Source organism: Astatotilapia calliptera, chromosome 17 (assembly GCF_964374335.1).
Source record: "Astatotilapia calliptera chromosome 17, fAstCal68.1, whole genome shotgun sequence".
NCBI classification, from domain to species: domain Eukaryota; kingdom Metazoa; phylum Chordata; class Actinopteri; order Cichliformes; family Cichlidae; genus Astatotilapia; species Astatotilapia calliptera.
The window spans coordinates 18,982,074-18,998,030 of NC_137438.1; the positions used below are offsets into that span (position 1 = coordinate 18,982,074).

The 15,957-nt window shown below is 41.6% G+C and overlaps 1 protein-coding gene across 2 annotated transcripts; it reads left to right on the forward strand.

Moving 5' to 3' along the window:
• The first annotated feature begins 3,101 nt into the window (after positions 1–3,101).
• On the forward strand, positions 3,102–14,977 carry LOC113008583 (tetraspanin-8-like). 2 transcript variants are annotated; one of them, XM_026146054.2, is made up of 9 exons: positions 3,102–3,272; positions 6,077–6,133; positions 6,261–6,365; positions 7,764–7,838; positions 12,554–12,649; positions 12,879–12,983; positions 13,126–13,173; positions 13,421–13,504; positions 14,638–14,977. In XM_026146054.2, exons 1-9 carry the CDS (start codon positions 3,213–3,215, stop codon positions 14,800–14,802), a joined length of 795 nt encoding a protein of 264 aa, XP_026001839.1. In that variant the 5' UTR covers positions 3,102–3,212; the 3' UTR covers positions 14,803–14,977. The 2 variants fall into 2 exon arrangements, with proteins under 2 accessions (XP_026001839.1, XP_080148171.1); XM_080292045.1 differs by lacking the exon at positions 3,102–3,272 and having other exon boundaries at positions 5,928–6,133.
• Positions 14,978–15,957: the final 980 nt, after the last annotated feature.

Below are 15,957 nucleotides of genomic sequence, written 5' to 3' on the forward strand. Positions count from 1 at the left end.
AAATTATCTATTAGATTACATTAGTCTTGATACAGCCTCTGCCACCACATCAGATCAATTGCTCTGGGCTCCTTTGATCAGCTCCATCACCTAGTGGGGGTGGGGGGTCATAGTTTGGTCCCACCTTCACTGTTGTGATTGGTGTGGGGGTAGGGACAGGCTTAGGGCGTCGGGGGGTTCCCCGGAGGCATTTTCCTTGGGGGGCTCAACCCGGGGTAGCGGTCATGTCCGGTTAGGGGCTCTGTTGGCTCTCAGGTGACTGTTTCCTCGCAGCTGCGTGCAGCGGGACTAGGGGAGGGTCTGTGCTGACGGACGTGGGTTACTGACCTGGTAGCCTGGCTGCCCCTGGGTGGGTCCGGGATGGGCGTGAGGTTCTGGGGGCGCTCCGTCTCTGGGCTGGGGCCCAGGCCGGGCCTCGGGGGCTTGGGTCCTGGTTGGTGTGTTGCCGGGGTTGTGGGCGGGTGGGTGCATGGGGGCCCAGCCCTGGAGCGGGGTGCCGCCGGTGCATCGAGCCACCTGGGGGGCTCTTCAACTGGTGGGGGAGATTGTCACATCTTGCAGGAGCTTTCCTCTCCTCAGGGGCTCTCTCTACAGGAGGGGGAGATACAAGAGAGGTGGAGGAAGATCTCAGCCTGGGTGTTTATTGTCTTATGTAGTCTGGAAGAAGAGTGGATGGTGGGGTGGGTGCAGTTTTTTTCTTCTTTTTTTTCTTTTTCTGCTCATTCTGTTGGTTTTTGGTTTTTGCCCTTCTCCCCCGTCCCTCTTCTCAGCTGTTTCTCTTTCCCTCTTTCTTTCTCCCCTTCTTTTCCCCAGTCATGTCTGTCCCATATTCAGTAAGTGAAAATAAAATAAACAATAAAAGGTGAATCAAATGGACCATTATGGCAAGGCTGGGATGGTCAATTTGGTAAAGTAAATCCGTTGGGCATCTTTCTTTGCCTTTAGACAACAATTCTGATGGCAAAAGAGCCAAACGGGACAGGCAAAAAAAAAAAAAAAAAAAAAAAAGTAAAGTACATTTAAAAAAAACATTTTCGAAAATCAAATTTATGCTCATGCACCAAATTTTAAGAAAACTCAGTATTTCAGAAACCACAATCACAAAAACCCTGTTCAAAAAAACGAATGTTAAGAAAACACAATGAATTTTGTTCTTGTTTTTGTTCGACCGTGCTGATGTCTCTTTATTAATATTTAATAGTGTCACGGTCCTGGGTCGGTGACCCAGTGTTTTGTTTGTTATTATTGTTGTTCTATGGTTTCTTTGCTGTAAATGACTTGTTTTCTGATTTGATGTTTTGATTTTTATCATTGTTATCACTATTAGTGTTTAGGTTTCTTTCTCTGTCGTTCTAGCACTCTAGTTCTTTGTTTGGTGATTTCTAGTTCGTAGGTTTTGTCCATGTGTCCCTTTTAGTTTAGTATCAAGTCTGCTCCAGGGGTAAGGGTACCTAGACCCGGTTTGTAGAGTACGCTTGGGGAGTGTGATCGTGTGTACAGCGTCTCTTTATGTCTGTCTCCACGTTGGTTGAGTGTGGAGTAAGTGCATATGAGAGCATGAGGGTGGGAATGGATGTTTGTATATGTGTGTGCCTGTATTTCTGTGTCTATATGTCAGGTTGGGTGTCAGGCGCCACCTCTCTGGGGACATCTCAGGCCCTCCAAGGTTTGGAGGCCTATCTCCCCCTACCACCACTTCCCCTGCCAGTGGCGGACTCCCTCAGGTGTCGGTGCGTTGGTGGTTCTTTGTGTCCGGGGGTGGGCGTCCAGGTACACACCGGCTCACTCCTTGGCGGCCGCTTATCGGGGCCTGGAGCCTGGGGCTCGCTCGGGCCACTTCGGAGGTGGGGTGCCCCCGGCCTCTCGGCCTGGGGCTCGGTCACTCAGGCACGGCTGGCTGCCGGCGGAGCTCACGGGCGCGTCACTGCAACTCCCCCTGGCTTCTGCTCTGCGGCTGCTGAGTGAGCCCTCATCTGGGACTCTCCTCAGCTCTTACTGGGACAGTGGCGCGGCTGCCCCTCTGTTGGTCTTCCTTGGTCTCTTGTGTTCTGGGGGCCTCTGGATGTCTGGAGTTTTGATCTCCTCCATACCTGCTTCATGCCCTGGAGGACGGGGCTGTGGCCCCCCCACACCCTCTAGCAGATCATTACATGAAGGAACCTTTTAAAAAAACAAGCGCGTCCATGCTCACAGGTGTACACACGGGTGATCACACCCACAAACTACACCCTTTTTGGCTCCTACCTCAAAGCACACTGTGTTCTGTTGATCTTATGTGCTGCACAATAATGTTTAATATTTAGTATTTACTGTCATATTCCCATATATCATTGTGATGTTGTTTATTCTATTACTCTTGTTCTCTTCTGCTTGTTTTCTTTTTTCTTTCTCAGCAGGTGATCCAGGTGATTGATATATGCATTTTTCTTTCTCTGCCCGTTCTGTTGGTTTTTGTCTTTTGCCCTTCTCCCCCGTCCCTCTTCTCAGCTGTTTCTCTTTCCCTCTTTCTTTCTCCCTTTCTTTCCCCCAGTCAAGTCTGTCCCGTATTCAGTAAGTGAAAATAAAATAAACAATAAAAGGTGAATCAAATGGACCATTACGGCAAGGCTGGGATGGTCAATCTGGTAAAGTAAATCCGTTGGGCATCTTTCTTTGCCTTTAGACAACAATTCTGATGGCAAAAGAGCCAAACGGGACAGGCAAAAAAAAAAAAAAATAGTATCAAGTCTGCGTCTTTGTAAATTATCTCTTGTTTCCTGTTTTATTTTGATAGTCCCAGTCCTATGTGCAGTGAGTCTAGTTTTACTTGTCCTTGTTTCGTCAGCTCTAATTTCTTCCTCCTGTCTCCAATTCCCTTTGTCATGTTGTTAACATTAGTCCCCCGCTGTGTCTCTCCTGGTGTTTACTTGTGTGTTTTCGTTCTAGCTTCCCAGATTGGGTTTCTGTTTGGTTTGCCATGGTCAGCAATAAAGCTACTTTTGAGTTCACATTTTGCCTCTATTAGTCCTGCGTTTGGGTCCAATCCTGTCTGCCTGCACAGCACATCATGACAAATAATTCATTAGCTTTCTAATCTACAGGAAGCTTCTACAGGAAGCCCTGCCCTTCTCTCTTGCTTTCCAAGATTCATTTGCACTATCACTTTTTCCAACCACCGCTGGATGCAGAATCACAGTACGTGTTGATGCATTTATGCTTCATCATACAGCAGCATGAGTCAGGTCAGCTCTTCTCTCAGACATTTCTTCTTCGGCTTCAACGTCTTCTTTTTGGTGAGTAACTGGATTTTAAAAGGGGGAAATGGTTCTGTTTTCTTTCTAAGAAGATGAAAGGTATGAGAGAGAGAACAGTAAAGACACACAATGAGTCGGGATTTTTGAGTTATTGACATTCACATCTCTACAGAGCTAGTAAATAAATCAATACAAACAATCTGAACATGTAAATTTTATGACAGTCTGAAGCTAGAACATGATCTGTTCAGAGGCACAGGGATATAATTTCACGTTCTACAGTCACATTAAGCTGCTATTTGTTTTAAAGGGGAGTTTCAGATATTCTGTTCTACTTCAGACAGCCTGGTGTTCTACTGATCAAAACATTTGAATGATTTTATCGTTTCCTCTGCAAATGAAAATGCAAAGGGGCTGAGAGGTAAGCTCCATCAAAATCTTAAAAACAATGATGGCTAGAGTTTGCAGCAAAGCACACGATAGCTGAAGAGTCCAGAAAAACACAAAGCAATCAGAAAAAAGGTACAAAAACTTTAAGAAGATCAGGACATGCAGGGAAGACAAATAGCTTTGGTTTAGCTTGTTTGTTGGCTAGTTAGATTTTTAAACCATGTGTTAGAAACTAACAGAATGATCACCCAGGAAAGAAAAGGCAGTAATCAAAGTTGGTGGTGAGCAAGGCTGGACTGGGACAAAAAATCGGCCCGGGCATTTTGACTAGAGACCGGCCCACCAGGATAAAGATTGAAAATGTGACGTCATTCAGGGGTAAAACCGCAAAGGATTCTGGGAACTTGTGGCAAGAGGTACTAGCGCACGCAGGCTTTCAATTGAACTCAGTTACACAGCGATAAAAAGAAACACAAAAAATGGCAAGAAGCTGTTGTATTATTAACTGCAATAGCCGGTCACATGACAGCCACGGGAAGCCGATCGTTTGTTTTTTTTTATCGGATTACGTCGTTGAAGAGAAATTTTTTAAGCCATGTTTCCGAAGTAAGAGCCGACGGATGGTCTGGATATACCAAATATAACGTCCCAGAACACTCCAGCTCACAGGTTAGTCTGCTCCAAGCATTCCCACAAAGGTCAGAGTTTTGTAGTAGTTAATACGTCATTTTTCTTAACATAATTGGTGATATAGGTTACAAGCAAGTCTGGCGCTGAACAGAAATTGTCGCGCTATGCTCCTTTATTTATTGTGCATAAATAGTGAATTGTCCTGACACAATATTGCGTTTCGCTTCTGTTATTATGGTACATTGACAAAAACATATGCTTTTATTCACAGGATAAAACAGTTGTTTTGTATCACTAATTGTCCAGTGCGATTACAGCATACAATATTATTGTCACTGCTACATTTCTGTAATGAACCAGAAATTATTTCCACTACTAATTAATTACCGTTGAGCTCAAAGGTTATATTAATAAACGGTTAACGAATGTGTATTTATGACGACGATTTGTGAGACTGGTAAACTTACCTTTGTTCGTACGATGGTCTTTCGTTCTACACGGTGCATTTCAAGGTCCTGCACCCATCCGTCGGTAAACTGTACCTGGGCTTGTTGCAGTGACCTGAAGTTACTAAACTTCACGAGTGTATGCACTCACTCCAAGAACCGTATAATTATAAATATGAGCGTGGTGAAAGTTGGGCAGCACGCTAACGTCCTTTGTCCACTCTGTGTGCTCGTACGGGTCTGACCCTTTCACTCCTTTGATTTTTTCCTTGTATCTTTTCTTTGTCTTTTCGTCGAGTCTGTCTTTGTACGGACCGGCATTGAACGTTTGTGGTGCTGCAAATGCTTGCATTTGATGCGGTACTTGGATTGTTCCCGGCATGCAATGCGCGAAAAATCACGTGATTGCTAAACAAGGGGGCGGGTGCATTCGGCCTCCTCGGCTGTAATTGGTCCAGCCCAGAGTCGATCATGACCAACTGGCCAATCCAACACCTTTCATTATATATACCCTTCCTAAAAAAAAATAAATAAAAAAAATCCATCGGCCCATAAAAACAAAAAATCATCAGCGGCCCACCGGGCAAATGCCCAATGGCCAGTCCAGCTATGGTGGTGAGGCATTTGAGTTCCAACAGCGGCAACAGGTATTGCCGGTTTCAAGGGCACAAAGAGCAGATCTCACAGGGGTCAGTATTCATGGCCACAGACAGACCAGTTATCCAAAGCATAAAAACAGACTCCACAACAAGATGGAGGCCGTGAGCGGACCTGGGCCAACACAACGCGCCTTAAGCAGGAAGCCTGATAACTGCTCACTCAGCAGGTGAGTAGTCTTAGCCCTAACCCCCACAGCTGCTCAGCGTTCCAGCAGGAAGGTGGAGACATGGGGGAGCACACACAGAGTTGTTTTCATTTCTTAGTGGGGACATCTAATTGACATAATGCTTTCCCTAGCCGCTTACCCTAACCATCAAAAATGAATGCCTAACCCTACCCATAACCTAAATGTAACCCTGACACTTAAACCACATTTTGAGTCTTAAAAATACCTTCAAACTCGTCACGACGGACATTTTGTCCCCATAAGGGACTGTCAGTCCCCACAAGTATAGTCACGTTCCAATTTTTGGTCCCCACAAAGATATGTAAACATGGTATACAGACAAAGGGAGAAAACAACTATAGAAAAACACACAGGAAAGGCGAGCCAGCACGAGAGACTCGAGGACCACGACTCCATAATAAGGTTCCATCTCAGACATAAACGTAGAAAATTAAATGGTGTTGGTTTACACTTGTACACAGCCCAGAAAACACAGGATTCCCCTTTTGTTGAAACTTCCTTGGATGATATGCTGCTCTGCTGTGTTTCAGCTCATAGTGGGACTCATTACAACTCCGGCTCTGCTGTTTAAATGTTATCATGACAATGTAAGTAGCACACACACACACACACACACACACACACACACACACACACACACACACACACACACACACACACACACAGCTGTTTGTTATGAAGCACTAATCAAGCATAAAACTATTCTTCATTCAGGTTGTTCAGACAACCCACCTTTACATCTTTGCCTCCGTTACCGTGGTGATCAGCATCTTGGGGGCTCACGGAGCCCACACGGCAAATCTGATGAGCCTAACTGTGGTGAGCAAAAACTCAATGGCTGCTGACTGACAAATATTAGTAATTTTTCAGGTAAACTGAAGCATGAAAGAGTTTTGTTCTCACTTCTGCCATCTGTTATTTTCTGTCACATGTACATTACTTGAACATCCCTGTTAACTTTTAGCTTACATGGAGTCTGTTTTTCCAGCTCTTGGAGCTGTATGATGTCACAGAGGGGATATCCCTAATAACACTTATAATAAAGCTGACTTAAAGGGAAGGCCTTAACCCCCATCCTAATCACTAGGGTTCATGCAGATCCGAGGTGTATATTTGTTGTAATATCTACCTCATTCCACTTTTTTACAACCTTGTCAAAAGCACCCAATGTCACCTATACAGTTTTAAAGATTTGAACTTTTTATTCACTTAATGTTTGCCATGAACCCCAAAGTAAAGTAATATAAAACATCTGGGGAGTAAGTAGGTTACATTTTGGCGCTATAGTGGAACCAAAGCTGGGTCGTTCCCTGATCTTGGGTCATCCCAAAGGTCTTTTCTTTGCTTCCAAGCCACAGACAGGAAGGTGGTGATAATTTGGTCCTTCTGTCACCAGCCAGCATAGCCTGAGGCAAGTTATTAATGTCAGCTAAGAAGAGAAATACATATTGGAAATAATATAATCATAAATAATCAATAACAAATATACACCAATTATCATTTTCTCGACTGTTTCCATTTGCATTTTTCTTTTCTTTTTGTAAATTCTCCCATTGTTAACCAAACTAAAACTACCAGCATCCACCTTTTTTTTTGTTTAATGGAAATTTTGATTGATTTTGATAATAAAACACTGAAAACTGAAGAATTTCTGTCACTTGAATCCAGATTCATATTTTTAAAAAATGCTTCAGCATACTGCTTTTTAATGAGACTATTTAATCGGAAATAAGAGCAGCATGGAGATTTTGTAAAGTAGTGAAACAAATTCTACTTTTTACTTAATTAAAAAGTACAAAAGTTTTACCTTAAAATATATTTCATGTGAAGACAGTGAAAGTGCTCATTGTGCAGAACACATAATCACATTGGATCATATTTATTGATTCATGTATTTATTACTTATTGATATAAGTTACTTATTTACTGCTAAGTTTCTTTCTCTTTATCCAAAATAAAACAGCATGACATATTATTATAGTTCATGAAAGCTGTACTTTAGAAAAGAATTTGAGATAATGCACCCCACATCATTCTTATTTCTGAAAATCAGATGAACAGAGTTATCTTTCTCCCACGTCTCTCCTGCTCCTTAAAAGCCCCATGTTGATGTGGTTAGATACAAAATAGAAAACTACAACCAAAATAAAACAAAATGCAACAAAGGTATTTACATATAGAAGCTGAGGCAGCATCTCTTTGGTTCCTTCTCTGCAGTTCCTGCTGTGCACGTTCATTGGAAGTCTGCTGATGCTCAGAGCTGGAGCTATCACTGCTGCAGCCCGACCAAACGTAAGGACCCGGTTTCTTTTTACTGTGTTGGTTCTGTATTCAACATTCAGCAACGAAGCTTCTCCCTCAAACTCAGCATTCCCAACAAAACACAAACAGATCCCAGGTTCATGCAGGAACATCAGAAACATGGAGGTTTTTCATTGTGCTACATGGACCTTGTCAGAGTTGACATCCTGAAAGAAGAAATGCATTTTAACCACAACAGTAATTTACCAAAAAGTATGAAGAGTGCTAACAGCACACCACTTGGGTTCTGTTGGGTTATCTCAAAGTTAATTAGGAAAGTGTGTGGGGGGACCTGAGTTTGAGTACAAAGTGGAAGAAAAAGTTACAGGACCTATAAAGTTTATTTTTTAGAGGTATAGCAGATGTTTCCCTTTTTTCTCAAGAAAAATTAAACGCAAATAATTGTTTATCCTGTAAATTAATAGTATTAATGTTTCAGACAGGCACAGCTGATGACATTTGCTCTCTAGCTCCAACACTGAACGTTTTATTATTAGCCGGTAGCTTAATCCAATGTAGCAGATGGCTAATGTGGCTGTTGGGTAACTGCTAATGGCTAAACGGCAAATGTTACTGACAATGTTCCCTCTAATTTTCCATGTGTCTGAGCGAACACACAAACTCCCTGAGTGATCCCTTGAAGCACTGTGAGCAACAGCAGACGTGTGCACTGTGGTCACGCCAGCATCGAATCCATCCAAGTTACATGGTTTATTAAAATAATCAAATTACAGCGTTTACATTTATGTTAGACTACTTTTAATTAACTGCTTTAGCCCACTTACATTGAAAATTTAAAAAAAATCTTGTTCATGACCTGTGTAGTATGTTAACACTATTGGAAGTAAAAATAACTTAAACTCCAATTTTGAAAACACGTGTTTTCCACAGAAAAACAAAAACAAAACAAAGTTGTACAACTTTGTTTTGTTTTGTTTTTATGAAGCTCTGACTTGTATTATGAGTCTGTGGTCTGGGAGAGAGTCCTGTAACTCTCTGTCTGCAAAATACATTATTTAAAGACCAATGTTGGGCAATTAATTATATAATTACTTCTTCAAAACAGTGAGTTTTGCAAAAAACAAAGTGTTTTGCAGCTATTTATTTAATGTCAAACTATTTACAGAACAATCAGGTGTTCTGTATCAAATTTGATGCCACACAAATTATTTGTGCCACTCCAAAACATAATTTCTCTCCACTATAAGATAAAGGAGAACAACAGAATAGAATAGAATAGAATAGAATAGAATTCAACTTTATTGTCATTGCACATGCACAGGGCAACAAAATGCAGTTTGCATCCATCCAGAAGTGCTTTAGTGATATAGATATATTACAACATATATTAGCAATAATATAGATATGTGAGTATATTACAGAAATGGGTCTATTATGGTATGTTATAATGTACACGGTATGAAGTATGTTGTGAATATTCTATAACTATAAGTATGTACAGGCTGTAGTGAGTACAAGCTATGTACAGGCTATGAACAGGATATAAATATGAAAAACTATACAGAATATGAAATAAATAACTTTACAGAATCTGAGATATACAGCTATACAGAAATGGGAACTGTGCAAGTTGTAAACAGTTGTAGGATTAAAGATTATCGAATGTACAGAATGATTATTTACACAGAGCTATACAGTAGTGCAGTTAAGATAAGTGAGATATGTGGATAGTTTCTACAGAGGCTAAAGTGCTAGTGGTTGTGAGTGGTGGTTCAGTCCATGTTATTATTGTGTGTTTGAGGGTACAGTTGTCCATTGTGGGTGTGTGTATGTTCAGTCCATGAGTTTAACGTGGGTCAGATGCAGAGATGGGCAGTAACGCGTTACTTGTAACGCGTTACTGTAATCTGATTACTTTTTTCAAGTAACGAGTAAAGTAAGGGATTACTATTGCAAAATCGGTAATTAGATTACCGTTACTTTCCCGTAGGAACGCTGCGTTACTGCGTTACTAAAACCGTGATTTTTTTTGCGAGAATGTCTCATGACAGTGACATAAGCAAGTGCGACGTTGGTGACAGCAGCTGTGTGCAGATCAACAATGGATAATATATCGAGTGCGGGAGAGAGTATGAGCGTGCAGCGTTTAAAGTGTGGAAGTACTGACCTTACTTTGAGTTTGATTCCATAAAAAGTGACAAAAACATTAGCGTCCATCGTGCGTGGGAAGAAAACTTCTTTTTACAGCGAAAAAAACCCCTAAACTTCCGAGCAAGCACCAAGTAGCTACGACGTGATGGGAAACTCACAGAGACACTCGCGCGGATTCTTCAACTGACCGCAGCACACCTACACCAGGGTAACCCTCCGCCTACCCTGCTCCTGCTTTACAGGTGAAAATAGAGCAAAAGGACCGCTGAGTCTTTGACTTTATTTATTTTCTGTTGTGTTTTACTTGCATCTGTTTGAAAGAGTGAGTGAAAACACAAAAAATATTTTATTTTATGTGCTGGAATGTGTAGAAAATAGGTTTAAATGTTAAACTAATTTATTCAAGTCAGAGAATGTTGCATATAATTAAATGTTTTGCTTGATGCATAAAGTTAAAAGATTAAAACTGATAAAACAAGTTAAAAAAAGAGACTTTTCCATTTGATTACATTTTGTATGATGGATTATGTAGAAAAAGTAGAATTGGGCTGAAAGATCTATCACTTTATCACCTCTTCAGGTTGTAAATCGTGTTTTTAAAAAGTAACTAAGTAACTAAGTAATTAATTACTTTTGAAAATAAGTAATCAGTAAAGTAACGGGATTACTTTTTGGGGGGAGTAATCAGTAATTAATTACTGATTACTTTTTTCAAGTAACTTGACCAACACTGGTCAGATGTCAGGAGGCAGAGTTCAGGAGTCTGACAGCTGTGGGGAAGAAGCTGTTCCGGTACCTGGTGGTCTTAGTCCGGAGGCTCCTGTGGCGCCTCCCAGAGGGCAGGAGGGTGAAGAGTCCATGTGATGGGTGACTGGGGTCTTTGATGATTTTCCCAGCCCTTTTCAGACACCGCTTCCTGTAGATGTCTTTTATGGCAGGAAGTGGTGCGATGCGCTGGGCAGTTTTCACGACCCTCTGCAACGCCTTTCGGTCCGAGGCAGAGCAGTTCCCATACCAGACTGTTATACAGTTGGTCAGGATGCTCTGCAGCCTGATACCTGCAGGCCTGACAACAGGAGATGTAATCAGAAGGTTGGTGGTTCGATCCCAGGCTGCATCCTGGCTGCATGCCAAATATCCTTGGGCAAGATACTAACCCCATGTTTGCCTACTGGTGGTGGTCAGAGGGCCCAGTGGCGCCTGTGTCCGGCAGCCTCACCTCTGTCAGTGCGCCCCAGGGCAGCTGTGGCTACAATGTAGCTTGCCATCGCCAGTGTGTGAATGTGTGTGTGAATGGGTGAATGACTGAATGTAGTGTAAAGCGCTTTGGGGTCCTATGGACTAGAAAAGCGCTATACAAATGCAGGCCATTTACCAAATGCAGGCAGACCATGTATCACTCCTGTAACACCTGTAACATTCAGCAGTCGCCTCATTGTTCTGACACACACAACAGAACTATTGACTACACTACACACTAACTACACAAGATTTGCGCTAAACATCACAAATCTCTCACATCTCAAAACACCGCCGTCACTCCTAAAACTTCCCCCTTCCTAAACATCTAAATGCCATGTTGCCATATCATTTTTTGATTAGTCGACATGGTACATTTTTCTACCAATAGGAAAAGCGAGGGGCGCAAGGGGGTGGTTTTGTTTTTGCTCACAGGCGGAGAGGGCTTTCGAGCGCTTTCCTTATAAAACACTGTTTTTACCGTTTCTTCCCGCAGTAAATATAAACAACGAAAGTATTCAAGAAAAAAAACAAACATTGCAGATATTTTTATCATAACTATGGTTTTACGTGGCCTATCAACACAATTTAAAAACTGGTATAAAGTCCACACTTTTTCCGTCAATTGTTCCGTCTGTCCTGCTCACATCTAAAATGGTTGTACACGTTGTCATTAACGTGGCTTCACTCCACATCAGCCACGCCGCTTTGCTAGCTAAAACACCGGTGTGGGAACATAAGGACGCTGTCATAGCCTGTCAACGTTGATTAGCTGCGTATGTGAATGCATTGGCTAGACTATGGGATAAGGTGGCATCATTCTAATCCCATACTGGAGCAGCCAGTCACTTACTGACTAACACTGCAGAACAGAATGAATTGTTAACGTATTTATTTTAATTTCAGTTCAGGATAGTTTTTTTTTTGTGCGCAACGCAGATTTTCTGTGCACAGAGACCGTGCCAGCAGTGCGCAATTGCGCATGCGCGCAGCTTAGAGGGAACATTGGTTACTGATAACTGTTGAGTGCTGTTGAGATGGGAGCTTTACTGACCTCTTAAAATTCATCATAAAGAGTTATTCGCTGTTATGAAAGTCAGCTTCAGCTGGTGGTGAGGTCAGGATGAACTGTCTGTCTGCGGCACTGATACTGATCCAAATGAGTATCCAGACCAATAGTAATTTTAGCATTGATTTCTTTTCTTTGTCTACCCTAGTATTGATTGCTTTTGTTTCCACTAGTTTTGAGCAGACATGCACAATTTTAATTTGAGTAAAATGTCATCAAATGCAGGTTGTTTGATGTTTTATAGATTATTATGAACTAATAAACACACTCCTGTGTGATTTTTCAGTTGGGGCATGTGATGGAGGAAAGGTTTCGTTTGCTTTTGCCACTGGATCAGGCTTCAGGTGACATCAGGGATCAGGTTGAAAGACTACAGACATCAGTAAGCACCTATCACACTGTCAGGCAGTATAGCACAATACTTTGAGTCCAGGAGCAAAAGGAAAGCCAGAGCTTTAAGATTTCTGACTTCCACAAGATATGCTCTGTATTATTCAGTATTATTTTTGATGTGGCAGCAGTCACCAGCACCGAGTTCTGTGTGGTTTGTTCTGCACTGTGTGGTGTAAATAACACTGCAGCTTGTAGCTCTTCTTCCCGTCCGTGTTTAGTTGCACTGCTGTGGTCTGTTTGGCTACAAAGACTGGGAGAACAGCATCCCTGATTCCTGCCTGTGCAAACAGGATGTAGAGGAATGTCAGACAGTCAGCTACACAGTGAGTAAAAGAAGCTGAGACACTAATAACTTGCAGAGTTATTGTATTAACTCAGTTTCATGTGAGGTGTTGACGCTTTCTGAAATGGTTCCAACTGAAAGACAAACAAAATGACTCCTGAGTTTGTTTCCTGTGTTTTTAGAACTTCCTGTTGAACCTTTTCTGGCAGAAGAAGTCTGTCTTCACACAGGTGAGAGCTGCTAAATGCTAAAATTAAAGTTATCACTTGATACACAGGTGTGAACATATAAAAAGTGTATACCTTCAACGTTCACATCAAGGCCAATGCTCTCTCTGACAATTTTAAAGAAGTTTTAACAGATATGTGATTATGAAATAATGGAGGTAAGTGTTATCTGTTTCCTGATCCCCTGAAAAAAATTCCTTTTCCTGTCACTGCAGTCAGAGTTTATATGTGTTTGTCTCTCTGTCTTCAGCCCTGCTTTCCCATCATCAGCAGCAGGGTTGTAAGAAATGCCAACATCACCCTGGGCGTGATCTTTGGTCTCTTTGTTCTAACAGTGAGTTATTCATTAAAGTAAAATGTGTTATGTCACCATAGCTCTGCTTTTTTAATGTTTTCTTGCCTTGTATTTAAATCTCCTCCAAAACCGTAAAAAAGCATTTTGAAATGATTTATGTCCACATCTCTGACAGCCCAGGTAATGCTGAATGATGTGTGCTCTTAACAAATACTTAGAAATATTTACAGAGAATGTTTTTTTTAAAAGAAAGAGCTGATTCAGAACTTTGGAAATACACCAACTTTTCAGCACTGGAATAGTAAACTTTTTCCTGCTATGATCCTTTAGCTTGGGTAAACTCATCTTCACCACAGAGTGTCATGGTTCAGCTGTGTGGCAGGCAGGAGAGGACCCAAACGCAAACTCACGGAGACAAAACCTAAACTCAAAAACACAGCTTTAATGCTGGCATAAAGTGAAACACAAAAAACAGTACTAAACTTAAACTGGGGAGACTAAAGCACGAGGAGCCACAGGGGAAACTCACACAGCTATGAGGGAGACTACGACACTGACAAAGAGAAACACAGAGCTTAAATACACAGAGGGATAAGGAGGGAATGAGACGCAGAAGGGGAGCACAGCTGGGAGAAATCAGGACTGGACGAGACAGAGACGCAAAACTAGAAACACTCACATGAGGCATGGACCTTCAAAGTAAAACAGGAAGTATCACACAGAGACGCGAACTAGACACAGTGGAGACAGCAACTAAGAAACAGAGACAAACCATAAGGCAGAGGTCTAAGAACCAAAATACACAGAGGGAAATACTCAGCTTTGAACACAAGAGACTAGACTAGAGGGAGTAACAAAAGACCAACCATGAGAACATAATGCACAATGCAGGGTGACAAAACAAGAAACTCAAACATGCAAAGACACACCATAAACAGAACAGAGGGGGCACAGAGAGACATGAAGGGCAGGGGAGACTTAACATGGGTTGAAACACAAGGGGGAACTAATAAGCAAATGAACATAGGAGGCCTAATGAGCTAAACATACTATAAACATCAAAATGAACTAGAACTCAAAACACTGGGTCCTAAGACCCAGGATCGTGACACAGAGTGCATGAGTGACAAACATCATCATGTCAGTCTTTATTAACTGTTGTTTGTGTGTAGCTCTTCGGCATGGTGCTGTCATCACTGCTGATCTATCAGATGTATAACACGAGCATCAGGTTGAACTGCCAGTGGATGGACCAGCCACCTGCCTACGAGCTGCTGGACGACACGCCAGAGAAGACGCCTTCAGCCTCAAACCCTCCTCACAACTTTCAGTTATAGAGCTGGTGTTAGTCTAAACCACCTATACTAAATCAATCAATTAATCTAATGGGACATGACCTGATAAAGACAGAGGGAATGGACACAGGCTACATATACACTGGGGATAGAAGGGTAATATATCATATATCAGTAATATCATATCTGTGGAATAAAAAAATAAATAAAAAAGGAACCTTCAGATGTTGTTTGGTGACAGAAAATATATATATATGATTAAATATCAGATAAGCAGATTCAATCTGTTTGTAATCTTTCCTCTGTGCTGAGCTTCGTATCTCCCGCCCCCTCACCGCTTTGAGGGCGAGCTGGAGTTAAGGGAGAGCTGTCATGGTTCTGAGTCTTTGACTCAGCATTTTGAATTTTGTTCTGGACTTGGTATTTATTTCTTTGAAAGGTTAACATAATTAATGTTCTAGTTTCTTAGTTTGTTATTTATAGTTCTTGATTTTTTGTTTTGTTGTGTTAGTTATCTCTTTATCCCCAGTCCCAGCGTCAGGTTCACATGACTTAGTTTCAGTGTGTGTGTTTGTCAGTTTCTCTGTTGAGTCCTCCCACACATTCCATTTCACAGGACAGCTCTGGTATTTAGTTCCAGGTTTTCCCTCTCTTTCCCATATTTTCTTACTATTAACAGTTCATTTGCTACAGCGAGACATAGTCTGATGAACTGCCAGCAACCACAAAAGCACTTTGTGTCAACTCGTGTTATTCCCAAGTATGGTGTATTAATAAAAGTGTTTAGGCTACTGTACATGAAAAAGTAGCCAATTAGTAAAACAGTTATTTTGAAAAAGGAGAGCAAAAGAATATAAAAATGACAAGAATACTTATCATTTCCCTTTCTCATTACTGGTCTGTTTTCCTCAAAGCTGCATATTGTGTAACAATGACCACAGACTCAGTGGATTTTTTTCTGCACTGTTTTTACACACTCAAAAAAAAAAAAACAGTCTATACGGCTGTTGATGTTTAAGGTCTGGGAAAGCTTTTATAAATTCTCTCTCTCTTCCAACGAAAGTAAAACTCCTGGAAGCAAAATGAGTCACAGCTGGATGTTTAAACTGCGTGCACGTGAGCCCAACAACGTCCATACAGCTTTTCTCTCCGGCTCAGCAGCAGAAATTTTCCACTGCTGCTCCTGGTGCCAAAACA

Bases quoted from the DNA above. Each gene is read 5' to 3' on its own strand.
- LOC113008583 (XM_080292045.1), top strand. From the start codon at position 5,981: ATGGTGTTGGTTTACACTTGTACACAGCCCAGAAAACACAGGATTCCC. The intron at 6,134-6,260 runs GTAAGTAGCACA...TTCTTCATTCAG, and splicing joins TTAAATGTTATCATGACAAT to GTTGTTCAGACAACCCACCT. The intron at 7,839-12,553 runs GTAAGGACCCGG...GTGATTTTTCAG, and splicing joins CTGCTGCAGCCCGACCAAAC to TTGGGGCATGTGATGGAGGA.